The sequence below is a fragment of the Temnothorax longispinosus genome, chromosome 3 (genome assembly GCF_030848805.1).
Source record: "Temnothorax longispinosus isolate EJ_2023e chromosome 3, Tlon_JGU_v1, whole genome shotgun sequence".
In the NCBI taxonomy this organism is placed as follows: Eukaryota; Metazoa; Arthropoda; class Insecta; order Hymenoptera; family Formicidae; genus Temnothorax; species Temnothorax longispinosus.
In genome coordinates, this window is record NC_092360.1 from 5,609,373 (window position 1) to 5,621,651 (window position 12,279).

At 38.5% G+C, this 12,279-nt stretch overlaps 4 protein-coding genes across 7 annotated transcripts in view; 1 reads left to right on the forward strand and 3 right to left on the reverse strand.

Annotated features, from left to right (window-relative positions):
* Positions 1 to 152: 152 nt before the first annotated feature.
* Positions 153 to 1,465, reverse strand: Nd-ashi (NADH:ubiquinone oxidoreductase subunit ASHI). Its single transcript, XM_071773589.1, has 4 exons — positions 1,305 to 1,465; positions 783 to 1,006; positions 542 to 700; positions 153 to 467 (listed from the first exon to the last, which is right to left on the reverse strand). The coding sequence occupies exons 1-4, from the start codon at positions 1,396 to 1,398 to the stop codon at positions 405 to 407; spliced, it is 540 nt and encodes a 179-aa protein (XP_071629690.1). The 5' UTR covers positions 1,399 to 1,465; the 3' UTR covers positions 153 to 404.
* A 329-nt stretch (positions 1,466 to 1,794) lies between these two features.
* Brm (ATP-dependent helicase brm) overlaps positions 1,795 to 12,279 on the forward strand; it is a 37,384-nt gene continuing 26,899 nt past the window's right edge. For 2 of the 4 annotated variants that reach the window (XM_071773562.1, XM_071773566.1), the window contains exons 1-3: positions 1,795 to 2,158; positions 2,696 to 3,007; positions 3,106 to 3,186. In XM_071773562.1, the coding sequence (XP_071629663.1) occupies positions 2,741 to 3,007; positions 3,106 to 3,186 (348 nt within the window). In that variant the 5' untranslated portion in view covers positions 1,795 to 2,158; positions 2,696 to 2,740. Of the gene's footprint in view, positions 2,159 to 2,184; positions 2,540 to 2,695; positions 3,008 to 3,105; positions 3,187 to 12,279 lie in introns of those variants that run through there. The other 2 variants (XM_071773564.1, XM_071773565.1) reach the window with 2 other exon arrangements.
* On the reverse strand, positions 3,285 to 6,719 carry LOC139810207 (inositol monophosphatase 1). The gene is made up of 6 exons (XM_071773584.1): positions 6,072 to 6,719; positions 5,013 to 5,146; positions 4,658 to 4,920; positions 4,174 to 4,279; positions 3,831 to 3,982; positions 3,285 to 3,670 (listed from the first exon to the last, which is right to left on the reverse strand). The coding sequence occupies exons 1-6, from the start codon at positions 6,138 to 6,140 to the stop codon at positions 3,549 to 3,551; spliced, it is 846 nt and encodes a 281-aa protein (XP_071629685.1). The 5' UTR covers positions 6,141 to 6,719; the 3' UTR covers positions 3,285 to 3,548.
* On the reverse strand, positions 6,802 to 10,452 carry LOC139810208 (uncharacterized). The gene is made up of 6 exons (XM_071773585.1): positions 10,207 to 10,452; positions 8,618 to 8,751; positions 8,263 to 8,519; positions 7,666 to 7,771; positions 7,428 to 7,588; positions 6,802 to 7,139 (listed from the first exon to the last, which is right to left on the reverse strand). The coding sequence occupies exons 1-6, from the start codon at positions 10,270 to 10,272 to the stop codon at positions 7,021 to 7,023; spliced, it is 843 nt and encodes a 280-aa protein (XP_071629686.1). The 5' UTR covers positions 10,273 to 10,452; the 3' UTR covers positions 6,802 to 7,020.

Sequence of the window (12,279 nt, forward strand, 5' to 3'; positions counted from 1 at the left end):
AGATATTTAAAGAAATTGAGTTTTAAAGAATTTTTAAAATCTTCAAGTCTTAGTTGCGTCATTTATCGTAGAAAACATTAGGTTTTTTTTATATTTCGCTAAATATTGTAAAATTGGGGTCGAGTTGGAGCCTATGGATTAATTAATCTTGGTAAAATATTAATGAGCAATTTATTGCTTCTCCATAAAATGGAGATTGAAGACTATAATACAAATAGAGAAAGAAAAAAGAAACTAAAGTTATAACGAGTGATGAAAATTCAGATGTTACAGAAACATAATAAAGACACATGTTGTAATATAAATTACACATCATTCATATATTACAACTCATATGTTCATATATTATATCAGACACTGCTGTATTTAAATCTGTTGTCTAATCGAGGCTACTTGTCCCATCTTCACGAATCTGCTGGCTCAAATGTATAATGCACTACACCCTTCTTCGGCATCTGTTGCTCCATCTGAAACATATGTATTCATAAAGTACCGAAATATCTAGTTAACCACCGATTTGTAACCGTTAACAAGTACTGACTCTTGGTATGAATGTCTTATAGGGTTCTAACAAGTAAGTGATCGTCGCGCAAGCGATCATAGTTGCAAAAAATATCGCCGTTCCCACATACAGATTGATCCTGTAGTTGTAGCCATAACTGAAGCGATCCTCGCCCATAATTTCAAACTGATCGTGTAGCTGGAAAGGAAAACACGGGGACACTGGAGAACGTGATAGACAAATTTCAGAGGTATGTAAATTCGTACACACGTAAACTCACCGTCTCACGATAATTTTTCTTGTATACTGGTATGTCGTATGGATAGTACGGGTCTTTAGCGGCCGGTCCTACCATGGGCAGCTGCGGGTAATCACCGGTGAATTTTTTACCGTCGTCTGGATAAGGCTTATACTCCTTCGGATGCAAATTGTATTTCTCGGCAATTTTGTCATGATCCTTCTCCGAATATTTCCCCGGCCTCCAGAGGTAGTTCCATGGATACGCTGATGGCAAACAGTATACGGAACTTTGTCAGTTTCATCCTCGCTACGTGATTATTCGGATAAATTCTCCAATGATATTCCTTTATGGATTTCCCCACACGTTTTCATACACGCGTTCCTACAACACGTCTTTACATCGAGTTTTACTCTATATTTTCCACTAAATACGATACACATGACAATTTAAATTATATAATAACAGCAATCCTAACCTCATCGCGGTACTCGGCGGAGCAACAGCTTCGTTATACGAAGCGTGATGAGAAGCAAATTGAAGTGGACATGTACAGTTACTTACGTCTGTCGGAAGAACATCTCACCGCGGCGTACAGACACGCTTTGTTTCGCAACAACCGCGTTGACAGTCCGCCGAGCTCCCTCGTCAAAGCCATCTTGTTGTGGTTGTGTTGCTCACTGCCGCTGCGTGAGCATGCGTATTGCGTGACAGTCTCGTGACAACGTGAGCAAAATATTTTGTTCTTTGCAGCTGCACCACGGTGCTTACTTTCTGCACTTTCAATGAGACATATATATGTAACCGGACGATAGAGAGAAGGATAAAAATATGTAGCTGTTTTTTATAATTTGTATTTTCTGTACATTCCTCTCTTTCTCTCCAACGTCTACTTGCATATCGACTCTATTTTGAGTGCAGCGAGTACAACATAGTGCAGCTACAAAGAATATCGGTTATCGCGGAGTTTTCTTTATTGGTCAAAGTCGTCCTCGAATTGTCTACGGATCACGGAAGATTAACCTGCCGGTTACTCGACAACGCGGTTTAACCGCCGTCTTGCTCGAAATCTCGCGTACATATTTTGATACTTTTTTGCGATGCGTATCTTCGCCGCGCCGGAGAACGTTCCGTTAGCTCTCGGCTCCCGTTTGTTCGGCCCGCGCGCTCTCGTCGGCTCGCGCTGCGGAAGCGACGCGAACGCCATGTCCGGCCATTGGCTGGGCGAAGCGAACCTCTACGGCGAGCCGAGAGTGGAAGTATGGCCGACAGCGTGCGTTTCTCGGAGTCGTTCGGCGCAACGTAGCTAAACTCTCGCGCGTTCCCCGTATATCTCTGTTAAGAAGTGCGCGCGTGCGGTGGCACACGCGGCAATGAATCCGGCTTGGTCGCCGCGATAACGTGGAGCGTCCGGAACGGTACGTAGAGCGGCACCCCCCGGGAGACGGGCGGCACCGTTGGATTCCAACGGGATGCGCGCACCGCGCTGAACACCGCGCTTCGTCAGCCACTACTCCGGTTTTTACTTTTCGGCTTGTTGCCTCCAGCCGCGGAAACTATAGCGTTTATTTGTCGCCAAGTGGCCGGAGCGATCGGCGCGGTGTTCTCGAGCGCGGTGCGTCGCCCTGCTTGACTTTCTCGAGTTCAGAACAATCCGCCTTCGACATCGAAAGACGAGAAAGAGAGAGTGTGTGAGAGGGAAAGAGAGAGGTGGAATATTCTGTCGTAAGGTCTCTTGGATGCAAAAACTCCCTCGAGCGAGCCGTGGTGTCTTTCGAACGTGAGATTATCTCGCCCAAGTGTGTATCTGTTTGAAGTACATAGTTGAATTGTTAAGTGCTCCACACACTGGCACTTATTAAGAGCACTTATTGCTTGAGCGAAGTCAGATTTCTCTCATTTCTCGTAGATGGTTGTGACGAATTCTAACGTTTGCATTTTGTTGTGACTTTCAGGAAGTGATCCTTATAGATAAACTGAAACCTTTTGAACGTAATAATATGGCGAGCCCTTCACCGCAGTCCTCGCCCATGCCACCACCGCAAGCACCTAGCCCGATGGGCCCTCCGCAACAGGCACCGTCCCCGTCCAATGCACAGGGCAGTCCGATGGGACCGCCGCAGCATCATCCTCACAGCCCGACCCAAGGTTATCAAGGTGGCCCGCCAGGAGGACCACCTATGTCGCAACCGCCACAACAACAGCCACCTCAGCAACAGAGTTATCCACCCCACCCGCAGCAAATGCCACCTAATATGGGTCCACAGGTATGATTTATAGGCTGCGATAACTGTATCCATCTCCTTTTCTTTAAGTTACGTTTTATTAGTGCATTTTTTTTCTTTTTTTTTCTTGGAAAGATCAGAAGGAATCTGGTGCCTTCGACCATACCTTTTGGTCATATAATACAGTTAGTAGTCGTGCATGTACAGGCATATATTATGAGGTAAGAGTGAAGAGAAGTTTTTTATTATGGTATTGATTGATTGGAATTAATGTGTGTGTGTGTGTTTGCGTGTGTGTTTGTTGAAAGTCAATGTGATATAAATTTGATATTTATTTATTATCAGTATTAAGAACATTTATTATTTATTTTAATTCTAATATAACTATTGAAATGTACAGTAACTATCAGTGCAAGAAGGAAGTACATAATATATCAGTTCTGAGATATAATCTTCTAAATCTCGTAAATTTAATACAGCTTTAAACCACATTTAGTATAATACTGTGTTTTTAAGTTTGCATATAGCATGTATATATGCGTTGTTATAACATGATATGCAATGTACACTCATATGCCAGTAATTAATGCAAGTTTTTGTTAAGTATCTCGGAATCAGCTTTCTTAATAAGATCCACAAGTTGTTGTGCAATTTGCTGATTGCATGCCGCTATAACCCTCGGAGTCATTAAATCCAGTTCTCCTCCTGTAAATTGTAAATTTTCGGTATTTAATAGAGATTTTTTTTAAATATGATAAAATAAAATTTAGTAAGTTTTAAAATCGAAATAATCAGCAAACTAAATTCGTGATAAATATGGGATTACAAAATGGGATTGCAAAAATTACAAAAGAGTAATATTTACCAGTGGTGTCTATCACAACTCCACCTGCTTCTTCGATTATTAGTTTTCCTGCTGCAACATCCCAAGCATCTATACCTTCAATATGATATGCCTCCACAGCTCCCATTGCTACGTAACACAATGTGAGCGCTGCTGTTCCTAGCGATCTTATTCTGAAAGAGAAACAATTTGTTATTAATAGTCTTTGAGCTGATTTATACACATACCTATATGCATTATTATAGTGCAATGTACACTACATGTGCCAATGATGAATGCAAGTTTTTGTTAAGTATCTCGGAATTGGCTTGGAATATATACGCACATTAACACACGATTAAAATGTCTTTCAAAAATACATTACCCATGAGTGCCTTGTATTAAAGCGTGCATTCTGCTGTACACGCTGGTCAAATGCTGAGGATCTTTTGCGAGCCACGGTTCCATGGCCACTAATGATTGAGATATGTCTGGAAAGAATAGACATATTACATATTACGTTCCAAGTATCTTACATATTAAAACTAATTATTTGGGTGGACAGAGCAAACAGACATATTATAGCTATTTGACGTTTGAAAGTGATTACTTTATGAAGGACGCAACATTAACTGATGTATTGTACATATAGCTTAGTCTGCGGTTTTAATGGATATTAGACAACCTTCCACTGGACCGTAAAACGAATGTATTTCTTACACTCATTTTCAGCAAGGCCATAATGTAGTAATGTAGTAATATGTGAAAATTATATTCATATGTTTCTGTGCTATTACACGTTGCTTGAAACATACTATTGTATGCATGCTTCTAATACGAAAACATTTTAAGTGTATAGAATGGCTTACCTTTCGTGTGAGAGGTTTTTATGGGCTTTCCATTAAGGAAGGCACCGCAGTGTCTTCTCGCCGAGAAGAATTGCCTCATAAGGGGATTGTATATTATTCCGATTTCCGCTTTTTTGTTTACTAATAACGCTAAAGAGATGCACGTGTGCGGAAACCGGTGTACAAAGTTGGTGGTACCGTCTATCGGGTCTATTATCCACGTAGGATCATTGGTCAGTTGCGGTAGGCAGCCTTCCTTCGCTGCTGTTTCTTCCCCGATAAATCTGAAAGATTGAATCTTGTTACAGCCACCTTGTTACTAACTTGTCATTGGCAGTTAACAGTTAACTGTCTATTAATCACTGCACTAACTTACTTGTGCGATGGAAACTGTATGGACAATTGTTTTATTAATTTATCTTCTATCTTGCGGTCGTATTCCGTGACAAGATCCCAGTCAATTCCCTTACTTTTGACATTTTTTCTACAACTGATACCATCTTCTATTATCTGTAAAAGATGAAATCCTCTTTCAATACATTTCGTGTAAATTCTTGTATTATTCAATATCGCTTTTTTATCGGGAAAAGTGAACCATGTATGAATATTTGACTATCGAGAGTCTTTTTAATGAGAGATATGATCAATTTGGAATTTATTTTTCTTTAGTGAAAATATAATTTGTTGCCACTTTCCAATTTTTTGTATCGCATATCTTTATAATTATGCTCCAAATTAAGAGTCTATTAAAGTCTATTGAAAAAATTAGCTAAAAAATATAGTTTTGTTATTTTTGGGTAAGTTTTTCTTTTCTAATTATAACTCGGAAATTAATATATCCAATATTTTTGTTAACAAAAAATCCCGAATTGGATCAATGAATCTATTAAAAGAGTTCTTGATAGGTTTTATGTTTATATAATGATATTAAATTTCTATATTCTAATGCATGAAAAAGAAAAATATAAAATCGTGAAATCACGAAAATTAATCGGAAAATGATTTGACAATCTGTATGTGCTTTGAACGTAAACTTAAATAATAATTTACTAAATAATTTGATTAATATGAATAAATTTTATAATTTAGTCTCAATCTCAAATTCACATTTGTACTATTATTATATACATATATATGGCAAATTTGTAGAATTGCATATATATAATAGTAGTTAATTCCATATAATCAAAAAATGTACAACTGATAAAAGTTACATCTATATAGCATACTGAAATTCTCAAACACAGATAATTGATATTTAATAATTCAGTTATCTTATTTGCATTGAAATGTTTACTAAACAAATATTAATTAGATTGAATCAAGTCAATCTTAATATCTCGTGACTTGGCAGCTATCTTATGAATATCTAGCTATCGCGCTATCTCGCAATATGAGCTTTCGCTTATCATATTTCTTTTGAATAATAACGCACCTTTCCTGCATACAAAACCAACTCTTCAGCGATTCTGTAGTATTCGTCCAAATTATTTAACTCGCACATCTTTACCAATTGTTCCTGCTTTTCTGGTACGATTGAACAGAGAACGATCGGGGAGTTTATAAACACTTGCACAACTCGGTTTTGCAAATACTCGTCGACTCGGTATCAGGGCGCCGACTGACTGATGTACCGCGAGGCTCTGTCAACGTGCCAGGTCGGATGCGCGAATGAACGTCGTAGGTAGGAACGGCCGAAACTTATCTGATCGCGAAAGTTTTATGCCGTTCGCGATATGACGTCAGAGCGCAAACCTGTACATTGTCGTAAGTTGATTACGCACGAGCGCCGAAGCGAATCTGAGGTCTACATCCTAATCATGATTTCGCTTGACTTTCCGTAAAAATCGCGCTATTTTTGTCCTTTCCGCATTCGTCAGTAGATTCTATAATTAGATGACACATCCTGGGACATGGATTTTCCCTGCGGGGAACGCTTTAAATTTCCCACCCAGAGGACTTCGGTGGTCATTAAGTGGTCAGATTTTATTAGTGGAGGAAAAAACAGATCGTAAAATCGTCTCTTTCGTGCGCCTCTAATTGCGAACATAATTATGAAATATTTCATATTTACATCGGTACTATGTATTTGTCTTTTTTTTTTTAAATTGATTATTATATATATAGCTCCGAGAAGAGATATGTAGACAGTTTGTAAAAATACGACCGAGGAGATCAATCATTTTATTTATCAGTTGAGATGGATTTATTACCGTTTACACGCAAATCAGATAATACATTTCTACTTGTCTAACTGATAATACCCCTTCGAAAGGTCTATTACTTTCTTCTGATTCATGATATAACTTGAGATCTACAAGTATTGCGAGCAGTTCAATCATAACAGAGATTGTCAATACATATATTTTTTAAAATTGTCGGCGTTATTTTGCCCTCATTTCCACCCGTTGATCAGCTTCACGGATGAGTTTAACGACATCGCGAGCGATCCTGTCGTTGCACGCGGCTACTGCACGTGGCTTCATAATGTCGATTGGTTTGCCTGAAATAAAAAAAAAACGAAGGATGTGTGGTAGCCGTGTTGGAGCGAAACAGGCGATAATTGAATCCACGGTTGGAATGGCACAGTCGTACAAATAAAAATAAGCACAAGTAAATTTTGTACGCACAGGTGTTTTTTATAAGATTTATGAAAATCGTGAGTGAGATCTTTTCCTAAAATGCAACTGATACATCTTACGACTTATATTACTTTCTCTACCGTTGTGACCCTCAGTTTAAATGACACGGCGGCAAGGTATAACAAGCATATAGGCTATAATAACACAACCTGTTATGCGGTCTACGACGACGCCTCCCGCTTCCGAAATAATCAACGACGCCGCGGCTATGTCCCACGTCGAAATGCCGGGACCTTCGATGTGATAGGCCTCCACGATCCCGAGCGCGATGTAACACAACGTTAATGCCGCCACGCCGAGAGTGCGAATGCTTCAAGGTGAAATAAATAGTGCGAGAAAACGGAACAAGTTGGTAAAGTGGCCTGGTTGTCACAAGCTGAGACTTACCCCTGAGCCGCTTTAACGACAGCTAGGATCCTCTCCATCGTCTTCTCTCGTAAATCCTCTACCTTCATGAAACCGGATTCCATGCAGACCAAAGCTTTCGATAACTCTGCAAAGTCTCGGCGTGTGTATATTAACATTCGCGGAATTAGGGCAATTAACATTCATACATACAATGACGCTTTCTAACTTTATCCTTGCGACACGTTTCTGAAGTGTAGCAGTGATTTCTCTGGATCATTACCGCACCATGTACTTAGCATGTTGCAATGCGGCTATTAACAAGTGTCGATCTATAATACCTGTCATTCTATAGCTTGAGGGTAAAGAGAGGCAAATAGCTTGAGATGCGATACAAATACAATGTATCTTTTTTGTATTTTCTAGCAGCAGGACATTGATTATCCTACATTCACAATATTAATATAAAACCATTAAATCCGTCTTTCGTTCCGAGATGTTCAGACATGAGGGACCGGCTAGAGTAAATGCTTTGCTACTGCGCAGGAAGCGCGGTATCATATATCATCCTCCACATTCTTGTCATTTTTGCTTACATTCGCGTATCTCATGAAATATTGCAGAGACTAATTACGTTACCTTGTACTTTAGACACGTGGATCGGTTTCCCGTTCAAAAACGCGCCTCGTCCTTTCCTCGCTGTAAATAGCTGCTCGAGAATCGGATTATACACGATACCAAGAACCATTTCTTTTTTCACGGCCAAACCGATAACCACGCACGTGTGCGGGAATCCATGGATGAAGTTGGTGGTGCCATCAATGGGATCTATGATCCACGTAGGAGTGTTCGTTAATTCCGGTAGGTCCTTGCCGGTCGACTCCTCCGCGATAATCCTGACGCGTATTATATGATCGTACAGTTGCGTTAATTTTGCCGTGCATTATTTGCTTTTTGTCAGACGACACGCGCCGTTTGAGAAATGTCCATTTACCTGTGATTTGGAAATGCGCGTTTGAGTTCGTCGATGATAACATTCTCTATTTTACGGTCGTACTCGGTGACGAGATCCCAATCGCCCAATTTCTCATCGATGTGTTTGAGACTGTTGATGGAATCCCGGAGAATCTTAAATAATACTTCGTATTTAAGACAGATTACATCAAATCGTTGAAAGATTGTCGAATATTGCATAAATGAAAGATGAAAGGGTGAAATGAGCAAGACGATTATTATATTTGTGAGCTAAACGCGTTTTCAACATTTTAAACGCGTACAATTTATACTAGAGACGAACTTGATTCGTGGCATTTCACAAATTGCACGACGGAATTCCGTTTTAACTTTACAGAAGTTTCTTGCGTGTTTTCTTCACGTTTGTGTTGCTTCACATGTCAAAAGATTGTTCTCGTTAAAATCTTTTCTTTGTCATCTTCCCTGTATATATTCAAATGTTTCAAATTATAAATCACCTGACGTTTTAACGCAGCGAGGAATACATATAGCGAGGAATACATTATACTGAAGTTTATACATTAGAGGAAAGGACAAGAAAGGGTGCGTTACCGCTGCGTGAAAAGAGGAAATAATCTACGCTTTCGTCGCTTTCGTAGCAGCCGCATTTTCAAATGGGCCAATAATTGTATATTATTAATTAGAGAAAATCTAGAGTATCTCGAGGATAGGATACTTCTCGAAATGGATACCGTTGGTGGATATCTCGATGCTAGATACGTTCGAGGGACGATATCAACTAGATTGGATTGGATTGCATTGCATTGGATACTATACATTGCATTGCATATGCTTCCTGTTGTTTCAAGTACGGAAAAATTGCTTATGGCGCAGCGTAGGATTATTTATCGCTACAAACACCATAACATTTAACAAGTTCTTTATTTATCGTAAGCATTATTGGGATCTTTATTTTTTTTAAATTTAATTTTCGAAATAATAAATAATTGTTGGTTGAATAATATTTGATATTCATTGATTTTGATAAAATTATGTGGACATAGATTATTTTTAATAAATCAACTCTGCTGATTGTAGAGCGAATAAAAATTTGTGAAAATTTACGAAAACCAACGTCAGGGAGGATTAGTTATATTATTTTACAAGTAATCATTATTTAATTATTTTATTCATATGACTACATAGTTATGAATCACATATGACACAGGGAATTATTAGTAATTAACTTTATAGAAATTTTATTATAATATTACGCAATGACGAAAGATTAGAGTGACAAACAGCGTAAAATTCCTAAAAAGCTTAAAATGTGGATACGCCTCTTTATGATATGTAAAATATACTCAGTTCCAAAAATGTTCTAGAAAATTATCTAGGAGATTTTATATCTGACATCATAATAATGTTACAATCTTTCTGGTCGCGTTATCTTCAAATATGTAACCATGTATGAAGCAATGTTTTCCTAATGTCACATCGACTGACAAGCGATCTCAATAGCGTTACGCTTAATACGCATATTTAGTTTGCTTAGCGACGCTTCGTTCGATAGTGACCACGTGGAGTCTTCACTCTGACCAGAGATGAGATTGCGAGATGTATGCTCACCTGGGCAGCTTCACGCGTCAGTTTAATGGCAGTTTCGTAGTACACGTCCTCGGCGTATCGTGCCATTTCCGTACAACTTGGTGAACGCGCGGAACGAACGTGCGTCCGTTTCGACCTCGTCAGGAAAAGGCGCGAGCGAGTACTGTGTTGCTTGTTTCTGCACCTCGTGCTTTTTCACTCGGATCGGTTGCGCCTGTCGCAGTTACAATCCAAGAATGACGATCGGCGCATTCTGCCGGCTTATTCTATCTGCGGGTTTTCCTCTCGAGAGTTTTCGCTCGACGCCCTTCGCGGGGATTATAAATCTCTAATTACAACTCGTCAACAAGAGAGCATGATAATATGAAGTAAAATAAACTCGACTACTTATGCCTATTTGTTTGCATATGATAGGTATTACAATGTTTTAAATCCGCTACAGTTTCAACATTTCACGTTGCTTTTCGCAGTGATGAGCTAATAAAACGAGATGTAATTGCTGTATAATGAGATACGATATCTGCCCGAGACTATACCGTCTTGTCTACTTTATGAGATAACAATAATGCCATTCTAAAATAGACCTTGATTTTATATCCTGTCTGAGATGTACTTAATTGCACGCACCTGTCACACACCATGATAATGTGAATGTCTACCGACGACGCGATTGTTTTACAAAGAGGACAGAATGATCAACGCTATCTCATTGGTTTATTTCCCACGCGATGTTTAGAGCCACTCTCTAAACGATCTAAAAAATTAAAAGTTTTTAATAACACATAATCTTTCGTAGCCCAGGAGATATTTTAGATAGTAAGGTAGCTATTGTGCGTGCGTCATTCTCTCAGGTGCGATGACAGACAGCGATAGATCGAGGCAATTAACGCGCAAAATTTACATAATAAGATATGTAAATTTTGCGCGTTAATTTCCTCGACGGAAAGTGCAGGTGTTGCAAATTTCGCGTCCTCGAGTGGTTTAGCGGTCAAATACAAATTTTAATATAAAGTTAATATACAATTTAGTGTATACTTTTTCTCTGATTGCGTTATTTAATTCGTAAAATATTCATAATAATTTCCAAGACAACAGCTTACTTAAATTTATATTTGTCTTTAAATATATCCTCTTTATCTTATAAGCACATATGACAGGCTGAGTAAAAATGACCTATTTGCAAGGTCCGAGCAAAAGTGAGTTAGAAATGTTTCCGCGCAAAAACGAATTGCTTGAGGTTCCGGGCAAAAACGAATCATAGAATAGCTCCGAGCAAAAACGACTCAAATACATAAGTCATTTTTGCTCGCACAGAAAAACCGACTCGTTTTTGCCCGCTAAGAAAACTTGAGTTGTTTCTGCCCGCGAAGAAAATTAGAGTCATTTTTGCCAGCATCGAAAACTCGACTCGTTTTTGCCCGCGCTGTAAATGACTTACTTTTACTCGCTCTGATAAACGTTTCTTTATTAACACTCCATTATTTTTATCATCGTTTAGGCTACTTTTGATGTTAATTGTTATTTTGAACGCGTTTGAACTCTGCGTGAATTTTTTTCCTCAAGTCGTCGTGTTCTTCTTGCATATTTCCAAATTTTACTCTTTAATTCTTCGTTCGGCAGATCTTTGTTGTTTAAATTCACTTTTATCGTATTGCAGGCTTTACATGTGTCCGTGTGTCGTTTTTTAAAACTCAAATTAAATTCATAGTTGAAAATGTCTCGGAACATATATTATATAGCTTATTCATAATATTCGTGTATTTCTCGAAAATGTAAAGACTATATTGCGTGTGTTCGGAAGGAGAATCTTTCGAGACTTGATCTATAATTATGATAGTTTTTTTTACATGCCTTATTAACATATAATTGTTGATTACGTATAAATATTTTCTATACGCTGATATTATCGGGAATCATTTCTCTACAATCTTGATTATTATCTTGCAATATCTTCTGATTCTTGATTTCTATCATTTCCTACATCTATCGTTTATAAGATTCTCTGCTTGTTGTAACTTACACATTTGTGTTGCGCAAGTACTTAATATCCTTTGATGATCGTCCTAATCTCCGATTATATCTATACACGGGAAA

Bases quoted from the DNA above. Each gene is read 5' to 3' on its own strand.
- LOC139810207 (XM_071773584.1), bottom strand. From the start codon at position 6,140: ATGTGCGAGTTAAATAATTTGGACGAATACTACAGAATCGCTGAAGAG. The intron at 5,147-6,071 runs GTGCGTTATTAT...CATCTTTTACAG, and splicing joins TGGTTTTGTATGCAGGAAAG to ATAATAGAAGATGGTATCAG. The intron at 4,921-5,012 runs GTAAGTTAGTGC...TCAATCTTTCAG, and splicing joins ATACAGTTTCCATCGCACAA to ATTTATCGGGGAAGAAACAG.
- LOC139810208 (XM_071773585.1), bottom strand. From the start codon at position 10,272: ATGGCACGATACGCCGAGGACGTGTACTACGAAACTGCCATTAAACTG. The intron at 7,772-8,262 runs GTAACGTAATTA...GAGACTTTGCAG, and splicing joins CCACGTGTCTAAAGTACAAG to AGTTATCGAAAGCTTTGGTC. The intron at 7,589-7,665 runs GTAAGTCTCAGC...TTCACCTTGAAG, and splicing joins GTCGTTAAAGCGGCTCAGGG to CATTCGCACTCTCGGCGTGG.
- Nd-ashi (XM_071773589.1), bottom strand. From the start codon at position 1,398: ATGGCTTTGACGAGGGAGCTCGGCGGACTGTCAACGCGGTTGTTGCGA. The intron at 701-782 runs GTGAGTTTACGT...TTTCCTTTCCAG, and splicing joins AGAAAAATTATCGTGAGACG to CTACACGATCAGTTTGAAAT. The intron at 468-541 runs GTCAGTACTTGT...CATATGTTTCAG, and splicing joins ATAAGACATTCATACCAAGA to ATGGAGCAACAGATGCCGAA.